At 36.1% G+C, this 14,887-nt stretch overlaps 1 protein-coding gene across 1 annotated transcript in view; it reads right to left on the minus strand.

The window, feature by feature from the left end:
- Positions 1 to 14,887, minus strand: part of Rpt5 (26S proteasome regulatory subunit Rpt5) — a 169,769-nt gene that overhangs the window by 23,855 nt on the left and 131,027 nt on the right. Inside the window, exon 10 of the mRNA XM_090384616.1 lies at positions 2,096 to 2,202. Within this exon, the coding sequence (XP_090240742.1) occupies positions 2,096 to 2,202 (107 nt within the window). The remainder of the gene's footprint in view (positions 1 to 2,095; positions 2,203 to 14,887) is intronic.

Genomic DNA, 14,887 nt, shown 5'->3' on the forward strand with positions numbered 1-14,887 from the left:
TTGCCATCCCTGTCAACAGTGCAGCAAATGAAAGTTTCCTGCATTTAGATTTCTAATCCAAGAAAGGTTGATAAATTCGTATAATTAATTATATTAAAAATGTTTCATTTTTTTTCAATTTGATATTTTTTTTAATTTAAAGCTAAGTATTGCATTATTACTAATATTTAGGAAACAGAATAAAAATTTTTCTTAATATGTCATTTCATTTATATTTTTCTGTCGTGTGTCAGATTTCAGTTTGGTTTACTACAACAGGTGTGCAGGTCTAATACACTGAACCTATGCAGGACTTTACTCAACACTAACACAACTGAAAGTGCCTTTTTATTAAAGAGGTAACAAGCAACCTGAACAAAATTCTTTCATTAGCTGTTTTCATCAGAGATTAGATACCAAAATAAATGAGAGCTGAAAGAATATTTTGAAATGACAGTCATTTTTAATATCAGTCTCTTCTTAAGTCCTAATAATAGCTATTCTTGTACCTGGAAACACAAGCTTGAATTATGTAAATTTAATGTCACATATCCCAAATACATGATTGATACAGACATATTCTATAATTCAACCCTTTCCATCAAGTACCTTGAGGGATAGAAGACCTCAAAGCCCTTCAAATTTATAACCAACCTGTACATTTACTGCACACATCACATATAGTGCTATATTGCATTTTGTCTTAACAAAATGCTTTTAAAAATTTATGTACTCTTTATTGAAATTATAGTATATAATAAATGTATCCCAAATCCCCTATAAAAAAAATGAAAAGGCTGTGTTTTTAATACCTGCAGTTTTTGTTATCTGATACAGTCTCAGTCCCACTAAATTTTAAATATACAGACTACAGTAAACCCCCGCTATTCACGGTCGTTGATTTAATATAAAATGACACCTAAAAAAATGTGAATTTTAAAGTGCCGTGAACACTTTCCGCCATAAAAAAACATGGGCGTGGCTAAAATTATCTTACCCGGTCAAAACTGTGCTCAGTGGGTGGGGGAAGAGGGATGACAAAATCGCGAGCGTGAATGTTTCTTGCTAATCCTTGTTCAGTATGTGTTATGCGCTTGCCATGGGAGGTTTCGTCGTTTGTTTTTAATTTATATGCTTATAAAAGTGATAAATTACCGTTTTGCAGTGTAAAACAGACTTTTTCGAGTGTGTTAACGGAAGAAAGTGACTTTATTTGGACAAGTTCTTTCTAACCCGTACAAAAATATGGCTACGAATAACAAGGGAAATGTGAAAAGATCAAAGGTGATGACATTAGCGAATAAAATTGAGTTATTAGATAATATTTCTAATGGTGAAAATGTCTACTCAGTGGCAAAACATTATAAAATCAATGAGTCGATCAATCAAGAAATTGGAAGAAAAAATCCGCCGTAGTGTCCGTGAAAACGCGCTAATTGCTTCAAAAATTTGCTCTGTAACTTGTGATGTTAAATTAGAAAAAATGGAAAAAGCTTTAAATCTGTGGATAGAAGACCGAACTAAAAATAAAATTCTGTTAAGTTCACTCATCATTCGTGAAAAGGCAAAACTCCTTTATCAACACTTTAAAGAAACTTGATAGCACTGGCGGGATAAGTTTTTTAGCTAGCAAAGGCGCTGGTTTGAAATTTCTAATAAATATTACATTTAATATTAAATTGTTTCTTATTTTCATTTCGATGCCATATGCTTGCATTTCACTATGTGCTGTCTATGTACATAGTCATATTATGAAGGTACATATAATACATACATAGACAAAATTTTAGACTAGTTTTTCTTATATATTTCATACTTTGGAACGTAACCCCTTTATTACTATGGGAGCCATAACTCAGTATTCGAGTTTTCGGTATTTGCGGAATTTCTCAGGAACATAACCCCCGCTATTCGCGGGGGTTTACTGTATTAGCTTCTGAAATAAATAGTTCTCAGGAAACTACAGATCACATTGTACATACTAATTTAAAATGTTTAGTGTAACTATTCATTAAAATGAAACAGAATTAGTTATTTAAAAGCTCACACAGTATTAAATAACTGACCCAAATTTTGTCTTCATAAAACTAAATATTAAGAAGAGATATACCATTACCTTAATATCTGTATGAGAACTAAAACCATCCAGCTGATTTAGCAGTTCCAGCATTGTTCTCTGTACTTCACGATCACCTGCTTTTTCACTATCAAATCGTTTAGTACCTGCAAAAATGGAAACACAATTTATTGCAATATAATTATGTTGTATTTCTGATTTGACCAAATGCCTTGATATTGACAGTTTAGCCTGTTTTTAGTTAAAGTGTAGGACTTTTTAACCAACGTGAGGACAGAATATTACACGCTTTTTTTCTTTGTTTATTTATTTTTTATTTAACACTCAAACCATTCTATTCCTTGAGGTGTGACTCACAATGCCTTCCAATGTAATTTCTCTATTACAAATATAAGAAATTCCTACTAAATAGGTTAAAATGGCCCTAAAAGGCAGTATGTTGTACGGACGTTTGTGCAACTGCAAATGGGTTAAGGAAGCAGTAGTAGTTTTTTTATTTTTTATTTTTAAAATGACATCTGTGCTGAAAGCCAGTTCATAGAAAAGACAACTTTATGCATCTCAAAACTGAAATAGACTAAAGTTTTATTTGACAAAGATGATATCCAAATTTCATTCTGCTCTTTTTAAACACCATCACATTCTGCACTGTAGTGAGAACAATATATTATCATTCTTAAAAATTCCACCTGCCCCACTATAACTGGCAGACCTAGCCATTTTGCATCAAGTATCATCTTATGCAATAACGACTAAAATATCATCCACCCAAACAGTTGTGAACTGTTTCTGAACTCGTCTGAAATAGGACTTCCCCCAACATTACAAAGTAGATATCTGAAACCAAATGTATTTAAGGAAAACAATATTCATAGAACATATGCACAGCACTGCAGATGCAAATGTCCACTTCAAGAGGATATCAAGAGACCTGCCTGAAACATTTTGAAATAATAAACAATGAAAATTATTTATTTATATAATTTAGCCACTATATACACACACAAGATATACTACAATGCTTGAATACATCACATTTAAAGATAAAAGTAAATACATAAAAATAATGTGCTAATTAAATATATTAAAAAATTATATTTAAGACGGAGTATCCCTTTCATAAGCCTCCATAGCTGAGTGGTCAGGAGTAGGAGTGCAGTAGCACATACATACTCTTTGAGTAAACTGGGGTTCAAGCCCTTGACTGCTAAATATGGTTGATCTGCCAAATCGCACTGCACCAGTGTTGCAGATAATGGTCCATTTCCCTCAACATGAATTTTTGAGGAGGCTTCCATCCTGCAGTGGATTGATAATGGCTGCAGTTTACCGTATCCCTTTCATTAACAAACTACACCATTAATCAACTGTATTCAAGTTCCAAATGACAGTGGATCTATTACCCAAAACCCCAGTTTTGGGTTGCAGATATGATTCATAAAATAATTAGTAAGAGAGGCATCAATACAATCAATATTTACATTTGCCACCTCGAAGATCAGTCCTAGTATTTTGATGCAAGTCACCATTAAAAGAGTGGCAGCACTACAGAGAAGAGCTTAGATTTTTATGCCCTTCAAACAAACCATTCTTAACCCAGCAGTGGCAGCACCACCAATCCATAACAAATGTGATTGGCTAAGGTTAAAGAAAGCCAACACGAGAACTATGGAAAACTTCATGAAACTTACTGGACAAACTGGTTTGCTGCTACCACAGTTTCTCCCTGCATTCTCAGTATACAGATGGTACGTGTTATCGGTAGTGGCAGCAGAAGTAGAGAACAAATGTACTGATTGACACCTAGGCGTGACAGACGATGTAATGATTAGTTTTTTTCTCATTAATAAAAGCAGATTATTGGGTTCACGAGTATTTTTGCTATTACAAAAACCATACTACTAATTTAATTGTATGTTTTTAAGGTTAGTTTTCCTAACCTATCCTTTAAGGATGGGTTAGAAAAAAAGGAAAAGGTTTCTTTATTTTTCGTTATATTTCATAACCTGACCTTAAATGTTAGGTTAGGAAATAATAGGAAAAGAAAGAAAGATTCTTTACACACACACACACACACACACACACACACACACACACACACACACACACACACACACACACACACACACACACACACACACACACACACACAACATCAATCAATCACTTAAAGCTATGATGTTGTCTGTCACATCCACATCTCAATCAATATATCCTCGACTTATACTGCCACTACTGATAACATGCACCATCTTGTTTAACCAGAATGCAGGGAGAACCTGCGGTAGCAGCAAACCAGTTTGTCCTGTAAGTTTCCCATGGTTCTTGTGTTGGCTTTCTTTACCTTCACCACATGATTAAATGGGACCTGATAGGTTTACCTATTCATTTTACATTCTAAAAAAAAAAAAAAAAAAAAAACCAACTTTTTTTCTAGTTCTGCCTGACCTTTTCCTAATGAATTGCAATACTACTTAATGAAATGTAATTATTTATTTTTTTTTTTTTTTGAAAAATTTAAAAATGTTTTCCACTTGTTATTTTCAAAACAGTGAAACATTTATTAATTCTGTCTGGGGAGAGGGGGAACACTACACATGCAAAATATATATGCGAAACTATCAGTCACATTTTATTATTATTATTCAGTTTATTAAGCTTGATTTAAACCCCTATACAGCTAGTTGGCTAGAAGGGTGCACAGAATTGAAAAATACATTCATTAAAAGGACAATAGATAATATTTGACAATACACTTGCCTATAGTATAGGTGTATATATATATATATATATATATATATATATATACTTACAACAGGGAGAAAACTTAGTTTGAACATGTATACACAGGAAAATGATTAAGTTTACAATATAAATTCAGTTTACAATCTAATAAAAAGACAGCCTTGAAAAAGTCTTGAATTACAGAGAATTTTATGTATCTATTGATAATCTTCTTGTATTTCTTTTCATCCTATACTTTGTTGGGCTCAATTTGCAGCTTGTTGAAATGTTCCTTAATGTTTACTGGGAACATATCTCTAAGGCAGACAAGGTTGATAAAAGTCGACCAATAACGTTGTTTAGGTTGCTCTCTTGGATGGTTACTTCAGGTTAAGATGATTTATTGCACGTTGGGAGAGTCAATCCTATTAATTAGTAGTTTGACAAGAGTGATGAGGTTCTTTTCTAGAATTTTAATTTTCCATGTTCCCATGTTCATGTTTGCATGTGGAATAGATAGAATAGAGATAGTGAACAGGTTTCCATGGATCCTGTTCAACCACCTCAGAACCCAATATTCAATTGCCCAGAATTTCTTTACAATACTTGATGGGGTTGAGAACAATAACTCAGACATGTATAAAGCGATGGGCATGAGACACCTTTAAATATGTTTACATATGAGGGAGACATATCTTAACAACCAACAAGCTCCTGTCAGATTGCTCAGAAGGCTGCATATGTTTTCTTTTTTGTATATATGAAATAGTCCTGGAAAGTAAGGTTTTCATTCCAGGTGAGACCAAGATCCATGTGGGATGAAACCTTTGGGACTTCATTGCCATTTATTAGAGTTTGAATGCCGACTGGGCTAGCTGGGTGGGCAAAGTGCCTGTCTGGCAACCCAAAGGTCGCGGGTTCCAATCCTGTCTCAGGCTTGGATATTACGATGGTGTTGCACTGTCCGGTTGGACCTCAAGGCCACGATACACGAAGGAAGCAGGAAAAAACTGGTTCCTTCGTGTATTGCTCACATCATACGATAAAAAAAAAAAAAAAAAAAAACAGCTTGAATATAATTTTATTTTCCTCGCTTCTTGGTGATAGATATTTGGGAAGACTTTTTCTGATTTAGTTGGAGCTCTTCCATATCTAAGTAGTCAACAAGTTGATTAATTTGTGCAGCAGAATTTTGATTTCTTGAATGCTTTTAATGTCATCCAAGAAATCAAAGAACAAATTCAAGTAATCAGCGTAAGAGCTGAAGTTTGTAAACTTTGCTAGAAATGGTTGTAAGATGAGTGCAAAGAGCATTATAAATTGAATAGATAACACCCCACCTTGTGGTACCTCCTTACCGTTTTCATAGTCTGGTAGTGACTATGGGATATTATCAGTATCCTTTTTGTTAAAGAGGTTACGAAGGATGGAGATTAGTGAGCCAGTTGCCTTAAAGTAATACTTTAATATATGAAGCAGTGTTTGAATTGACACATTGTTGAAAGCTGATTTTATGTCAAAGAGGATGATGTCGATTTGAGATCTGTTACTGATGGCATGTTGAACCTGAAACAGCATGTTCAGCTGGTTTGTTATAGTAGATCGGTGGTGAAGCAAGGTGTGGAGATGTGATGGTATATCACCGAGGCAGTGATCAATTATTGCAGGGAGTAACAGCTTTTCAAAGATTTTCAGAAGGGTGCATCCAATGGGTATAGGATGGAACTCAGTCGATAACTTATGGATGTTTGTTTTTTGGAACCAGTTTGACATAGTAGGTCCTCCAGAGAGATGAGACAGTCCCAGTTTCTAGTATGCACTGGAAAATATGTAAAAAGGGTTTTCAACAATATGAATTGACGATATTTTAATTGAAAATAGAGGGAAGTCGTCTGGTTCAACAATAGCTTTATTTGGTAAGGTGTTGATAACATTATTTTTCAAGTTCATAAAACTATTAAGGGCATGAAAATTCAAACTAACACATGTGCATACCATTATGTTTTGCCAATTTCACTTAACTACAAAAACAACACATTCCACTTCCAAAACCACTAATGTAAACCACTGTGTATATTTAGGAAAGCTAGGCAGAGAAACAGCAACTAATTTTAAAGTGATAATTAACAAGCAACAGACATTTTTCAGGTAGGACTGTCAAGCCCTGTACCGCCACAGTCAGGTGAATCTGGTGGCGGCGGCAGTAGTGGTTGGTGATGATGTTTACATAGGTGTGCCACCTATATGAAATATCACATGAAAGCAATACAGAAATATCAAATATTATTGAAAAACGATATTTTCAAAAGTAAATCTCAACTATATTTTGTGATCTGCTACTTTTAAACTCAGGTTGAGGGGGCCGAAGGCTAAACAATATGATGGAGTGGGCTGCTTGCAGGTTAGGCATATCTGCCACAGATGATAAAGATATAGCTGCTGATCATGAAGAATCTTCTACCCTGGTGTCTGTGAAACATTCAGTTCTGTTGCTAACTTTCTTTTGTTGGTTCTGGTATTCTCCTCAATCTGGTTCAGAACTCATTCTAACTAGGTATTCAAGTGTCCTCTCCCTCTTTAATTGGTCTTTCATGCTTTGAATGATCCATTTTCTCTAAGATGATCAATAGCCTCAAATATTTTCTTGCTGGGAAATTACTGTTCTGGTAATACTTCCTGTGTGGCTTCCTTGTTACTATTTGCCTGCCATTTCAGAATAGGAATAACAAATCATGTCCATAAAAATCCAATGAGATAGTAATAGTGGCACGTGATGCAAGAAAGCAAGCATATGTAGCAGCAGCAAAAAAAAAAAAAAAAAAAAAAAAAATATCACACAACCATTCCCTCTAAATGTTTGTCCAGTTCCTTCTTAAATTTATTTAACCTATCAACTTCCACAATGACAGATGGAAGTTTGTTCCAGCAATTAACCACCCGCCGGCTAAAGGCAAATTCCCGCACATCTATTCTACAGCTGTCTTTCCTCAATTTGAATTTATGCCCCCTTAGGTTTGTAATCTGAACAAGTGGAAGAATCCCATCAGAATTCAGTGTGCTCAACCCATTCAAGGCCTTATACACCTCAATCAGATCACCTCACAGGTGCCTAGTCTCCAGCTGCTGCAATTTGCAGAACTTAAGCCTCTCTTGGTAAGAGGATCCCTTAATTCCCCTCATCAACCTTGCTGCCCTTCTCTGTACACATTCAAGCAAATCTACATCCTGCCTAAAATGAGGCCTCCAGACCTGTACACAGTACTCAAGGGGTGGCTGGACCATTGCCTTATACAAAGGGATAATCACCTCCTTTTCCCTGCTAGCAAAATTCCTGTATATCATTGAAATATAAAAATATTTCAATGATATACAGAGTGCAGAATGAAATATAAAAATTTTATATTTCATTCTTTTTCCACAGGATTCTATCAGCATGAACTTATTTATCATTATTATTTTTTATAGTTTATTTATTATTTTATTCTTCCTTCTGGTCTCTGTCGGGTCGGCTATGATGTATATGTGTACATCATAACAGAAACAGAGACCTGGCTTATTGCAGTGGCTCCTACGATTTTCACTGCCGACCCCTAGACGAAGTAGTTAAAGTCCTAGGACCCACAGCTTTAGGTACTTACAATAATTATATTAACTGCATTTTATTTCAGGTAATTTGTTTTTTAGCATACAGGTTCTCTCAATTCTTCCATAGTTACACCTGATAGCTCAACTCCCCTACCAAATACACAAATAATTACCTTTTTGTCTATTTTTCATTATGGTTGCTGGGTTTTTTCTATATTTACCATAGTCCCTGGATCAAGTTGGATAACAGAGAGTGCTGTGGCCTATATGGCTGAACAGGTGTAGATAACTTTTTATAAGTACATTCTGGGTATCTTTATTAACTTTATGGGGGCATTTGATGGATTGTCGTGGGAAAGTGTTATGAAAAGGCTAAGGCTGCTTAATTGTCTCAATAATTTATATAAGATCATGAGAAGTTAATTTAGTGAGAGATCTTTCACTATATCAACAAAATTTGAGGAGATTATGAAGAGCATAACTAGAGGGCTCCTTGAGGGTCTATAATAGGCCCATATTCATGGATATATGTGATGGATGATTGGGGGAAACAATGAAGTGATAGCTTTTGCCAATGATCTGCTGACATATATAAAATAGAGATATCTATGTTTAAAACTAAAGTGGTATTACTGAAAGGGGCACTGAGGTTAGAGTTGTGTGCTCGAAGGCGAAAAGGCTTGTAAGAGCGAAATGGAGCATAAAATAGAAAGCATTTGATTTTTATATAAAGCGTTTGTTTGTTTGTTCTCACTATTATATATGCATGGGGATACAAGGTGCAGCACTCTTTAGTTAGGAAATGTTTAATACCAGCACAAAAGTTTGCCTATTAGGTGTGACTCAGGCCTGCAGGACTGTGTCCAACAGTGCCTTGCAAGTGGTAACACAGGACGAGACCCAATCGACCAGATTGTCATGAAAAAGACATTAGAATTTGCAACTCAGTCCAACAGATCACTGAAGATACATGGAATATGATCGTGTCCTGATATAACAAAGGAATATAAGAAGATAGGATTTAAAACAAGAAAGAAACAGATTTCAATTAGTGGTAGACGTTGTGGAAGCACATTGGACTGGTTCTGATTTGGGTCAAGTTACACACAGCTATATACCTGATGTGACTACAATTTATCAGATTAGAGATAGGCCAGCACTGCTGCCATATCCAATGATGATGATCATTACAGGACACAATTTAATGTTTAGGTTACATGAACTGGGACTAGTTCAAGGTGAAAACTGTCTGTGGTGGTGCTGAGAGCTCACAACATATACTATTTAAATATGAGAGATATGTGGATTTGAGGATGTCCTTTAACTACAGTTTAGTATATTAAAATAAAAAAAAAACCCTAAAAATTATTTCAAAACTAACCTGCTATGAAAAGCTTCAGAAATATGCAGCCACACACTGTAGCCTCGATCCCAGAAAGAAAGGGACTAGACCTTTTCCCCCCAACAAAATATAGGACTGCTGGATGATCCTTAGAGGAGCCACATCAGCTTTTGAGCAGCAAGGAAAGTTTCTTGATTTTGTGAATATTTTTATTTGAAGGAAATATTTAACTGCCGTTAGAGGAAATACTTAAATGTGTGCATGGGTGTGTGTATGTGTTTATTTTATTTTTATTTATGAAAATCCCAAACGAGAGGTATTAAAACCTATAGTACTTAGTACCATGCATGGGTTGGAGGGTGAGAAGATGAAAGAAGATACTTGTTGACATTAGACTTGAACTTCTGTAAATAATGTAAATTATTCTGTAATAAATGAGGAAGAAGCAAAGTTGGTTCTGTGAGTTTCAAGTTGGACAGTAAAAGGATGTTGACCGGTTGCAGCATGTGTTCAGACTGCTTTGGAAGAGAGCAGAATTATAGAAGCCAAATCAGAAGAACAGTGCCCATGGAAGTATTTATGGAAAAGGCATGCAGCAGAAACAGAACATCTATGAGACAGAGAGTAGAGAGAGTATGTTAGCGATGAATCATTAATTAATCTAACTGTCCTCTTTTGAATGGAATCTAGAAGCCTGAGAAAGGTTTTGGGGGCACTGCTCCAGATGTGGGAACAATATTCCATGGTAGGGCGTATTTGAGATTTGAATGCAGTGAATAACTGTTCGGAAGAAAAGTAATGGAGAAAGTGAAAGAGAAAACCCAGTTTTTTAGATGCAGAAAAAGCAATATTTGTAATGTGCTTATGCCAAGAGAGAGAGATTAGAAGTCAGGATAATCCCCAATAGAGATATATGATTTTTGTTTGTTGTTTTTAGGGGCATTAGCAATTAAGGCCATATTGTTCCGGGGATATGCGGTGGTCATTCCATGACCTTTCCGCATCCTCCATATTTGGTGGATGCACGGGCTCGAACCCCAGTCTAATCAAGAAGAGTGTGCTACGCACTGCTGCTCCTGCCCACCTGGCTACAGAGGCACCAGAGATATATGAACTTGTCCAGAAATTGGAGTGCCATCAAAGATAAGCATGGGAGTAGAATCCTTTTTGTGAGATATAAGACTGAGATATACAGGACTGAGTTCTAGAAGGATTGAAATCAACTAAGTTATCAATTCCCCACTGGAGAACAGCATTTAAGGAACTGGTAGTGGATATTCGAGAAGTTGAGACTGTTTGAGGGGGGCAAGGTTTCTCTGAAACGTCAAGAGCAGATACTTGAGTTTCACCAAACTTTTCCATTGAATTTGTCCAAAGATGGGTAAGGTACCCAGAATAAGTTATCATTGCCCAACTGGAGAATTACCTAGAGGTCAGCATTTAAGGAACTGGTAGTGGATATTTGCGAATTGAGGCTGTTTGAGGAGGGCAAGGTTTCTTAAACTGGAAAGTGGAATACAATGTGCTATCATCAGCAAAACTATTGATAGGATTTCCAGTCAATGGAAGAAGGTCATTAACATACAAGAGGAAAAGGTGGAGAAAGAACTGAGCCTTGGGGAACACCAGAATAATTTGAGAAGTTAGAAGATAGAGAGCCATCTACCATCACCTGCAGTGAGCAGCCAGAGAGAAAACTGGATATCCAATTACAAAAAACAGTTGGCAAACCATAAGGTGGAAGCTTATTTAGAAGACCTTTATGCCAAACATGATCAAAAGCCTTTGAAATATCAAGAGCAGCTACTTGAGTTTCACTGAACTTTTCCACTGAATTTGTTCAAAGATGGGTAACATAGTCGTAATATCACCAATGGATTGATGGAATCCATACGGGTGACCATTGATCAGATGGAAGATTGATAGATAGCTTAAGAGTTGGCGGTTAATTCTTTTCTCCATTACTTTGGAAAGAGTAGAGGTGATTGCAATGGGACGATAATTGGATGGGAGGGATTTGTCACCCTTTTTAGGAATTGGCTGGATATGAGTAAATTTCCAAGCAGAAGGAAAACCTTTGGAATAAGAGAGTGAAAAAAGGTGGCAAAGAAAAGGAGTAGGAGCTTTCTCTGTTCTTGATGAGAAAGCTCCAGGACCTGGAGCTTTCTCATCGAGATTGTTCAAATTCCTTCTCATATCCTTTTAATGAAAGACCACAGGGGGCATTGAACTGGGAACACTGGAAGGTGGTTTACTAAGGTCATTAATACACGAGTTGGAACAAAAAAGGATGCTAGCAGGTCAGTTTTATCCGTGGCTGAAGTAGTGATAGAACCATCTTGTTTAGACAGAGGTGGGAACAGAGATGGGCAAAAGTTGTGGCCAAGAGCTATGGCAAGAGACTAGAATGCTCAGCTACTATTTGGACAAGAAGCAAGTTTTCTACTCTTAACCTGTCCGAAATCTAGTTTGGATTGATTAATAACTGCTTTACAATTGTTGCAAGCTTTGTTGTAGGCAGAAGATGAACCTGGAGATTTGGATACGAGCCAATTAAGATATGCAACATTCTTCTCTTGAACAGCCTTAGCACATTTATCGGAAAACCAAGGTTTAGATAAAGGACGAGATTTTAAGGCGGAGTGTAGAATAAAGGATTCCATCTCTACAAGAATAATTTCACTATCGCAATCTGAGCAAATGTTAATATCAGAAGTTTTGAAACAGTAATCTGACCAAGGAAATGAAATCACACAGAACATCCCATTTTGCATTCTTGTAATGTCAAGCAACATGAGGTTGGGAATGGCCTTGAGGGCCGTTCACCTTAACCATTTACTTAGAAGGATTGTTTGTGAGAAAAAGATATTTTTCTGAAAAAGTGTGTTGGCTGTAAGGTAGGACTGTCTGGTATTCTAGTAGGTAAATGAACAATCTGTGCAAGGTCATTAGTAATTGCAAAAGCCTCAGCATCTCAACCAGCTGGGTTCGTGTGAGTAGAAAATGGAAGCCAGCTGGAGTTATGAACATTAAAATCACCAAGAAAATTACCTCAGTGTTGGAAAGCTTGACTGGATAAAGTCAAGTTTCAGAGAGAGGAAATCAAAGAGTTTCAAGTGATTAGTGGAGTTGGGAGAACGGTAGAGGCAACAGATGAATTTTACAGAATGTGGTAGAGAGATTTTAAGCCAGAGAAGATCAAAAAGAGGAGATTCCAAATTACTAAGTCTCTGACAGGGAATATCAGAATGGAAATGCACACGAGTACCTCCTTTGAAGTGAAAGGAATCGTACAATAAATAATTTGGACAACTGAGATGAGCGGTGGTTAAATCAACTGACAACTGAGATTCTGTCAGAAAAAGTATGTGAGGTTTGGTAGACTGTAAGTGGAAATGGACATGACTGAGATTAGAACTGAGACCATCACGTATATTTGTGTAATGAATGAGGAAGTGTCAGGGAGGTTTAGATCTTTTTGCAGATAAGTTGGCTCTATTAGTTTAGTTTGACAATTCATGATGTATTCAGTAATAAGAAAAGATGGGGGGGGGGACATGCTGTACGAAGTAATGAAATTTTTGGATATGGTATACACATAGTAAGAATATACCCAGATCCTTGACATAACATGGCCTTGACAATGCCCCCACATACACTACTTGAACTCCCACCAGTCACTATCTGGCAGAGTAGAGGCAGGGAGATTATACACTAGCCCAGGAGTGGCCAACTGTTAAGTTGTGATGCAATGTACTTTTTTCCTTCAAAATGTGTTGCGATCTACCATCTCAAAAATTTCATTGCACAAGGTGCACAAATCGAGGGATGACTGTATATTTAAAATTTGTCATGATCGACCAAAATTAAATCTGCGATTGACTTGTTGGCCACCCCTACACTAGCCGATCTGGAAGCCTCCCAGAGAGTTACCATTAGGTTTGTCTGGTGTACTAACTAGCGGCTGGCCTGCGAACACCATTTTAGAGCTGTACCCTCGAAATATAAGAAAGATTAGATGTCACCACGATGTCCATCATAACCTCAAAAGACCAATCATACTGCATGATGGAAGAAATGGGGGCAGATTTAGAAGAGCTTTACTCTGGAGACTAAACATGGGATTCATAACTTCAAGCCTCCAAATGTGTGTGTGTGTGTAGTTTTATGTTTATGTGAAGTTTGCAGTCATATTCTTGAACATGCACAGATAGTGGATATCTGCCTCCCCATGGCAAGGGTGGTAACTTGTGTCACTATATCTGATTTAGTCAGGTGGTGGCATAAGGCTAAGAGAGTGATTTGAAGTCTAAAATTATAATGAATAATCTCAAGTAATAATGAATAATGTGTGGATGGGCTGTTGTCCATGGAATGCATGATCTAAAGTAGTTTATAGATGTGTATGGTCCCAGAGTTCTGTTAAAAAATATGTATGTTTTTGGTGTAATGAATTTTAAAAGGGCCAAACATTCCTCACTCACTGATGAACTTTGTACTTTTCAAAAAAAAAAAAAAAAAAAAAATCCAACCTTCTTTGCATCTTTTTTTTTTGTGTGGTATGGTAGATTGTTATTGTGATCTGCTCATAATGGGAGAGATGTCATACTTTTTTTTTTTTTTTTTTAAAGTATGGCATTTTACTTTTCTAGTTAACTCTGGTTTTCCTAGTTTATATAACAAGAAATATGTCAAGTACAGTAAAAGCTTTTATATGGTATGCAGAGATTAGAGTATTCAGGTTATCTGAATATCCCATCATCCTGAGAAAAATCAATAACAGTAGCAAAAAATTAAACTTTTGGATTTTTTTTATTAAAAAAAAAAACCTAATTATTATAGAGTACTGTACCATCAATTCAAGCTAAACATTTACTCATTCTCTTGATTAAAATTACTAGTACACATAGATGCAGGTGTAGTTGCTGTAGTTGCAATCCCAACACAAGCTACAGAGGCCCATTTTTCTTGGATAGTTATATTTCAAGAGATAAAATGCAAATAACTACAGCAGGGCTGGGAATGGATAGGAACATACTGGAACACTGTTTCAAATTGTGTACATGTCATGTATATGCTTTGAGTGCTTTTTGTTGTTTTATAGAATTTTCCATTTTATGGCCTTAAATGACCAAATCACAATGATGAACTTTGTATATAACAGGCAACATCAAATGGTA

Source organism: Mastigoproctus giganteus, chromosome 1 (assembly GCF_048544385.1).
Source record: "Mastigoproctus giganteus isolate SK-2022 chromosome 1, ASM4854438v1, whole genome shotgun sequence".
In the NCBI taxonomy this organism is placed as follows: Eukaryota; Metazoa; Arthropoda; class Arachnida; order Uropygi; family Thelyphonidae; genus Mastigoproctus; species Mastigoproctus giganteus.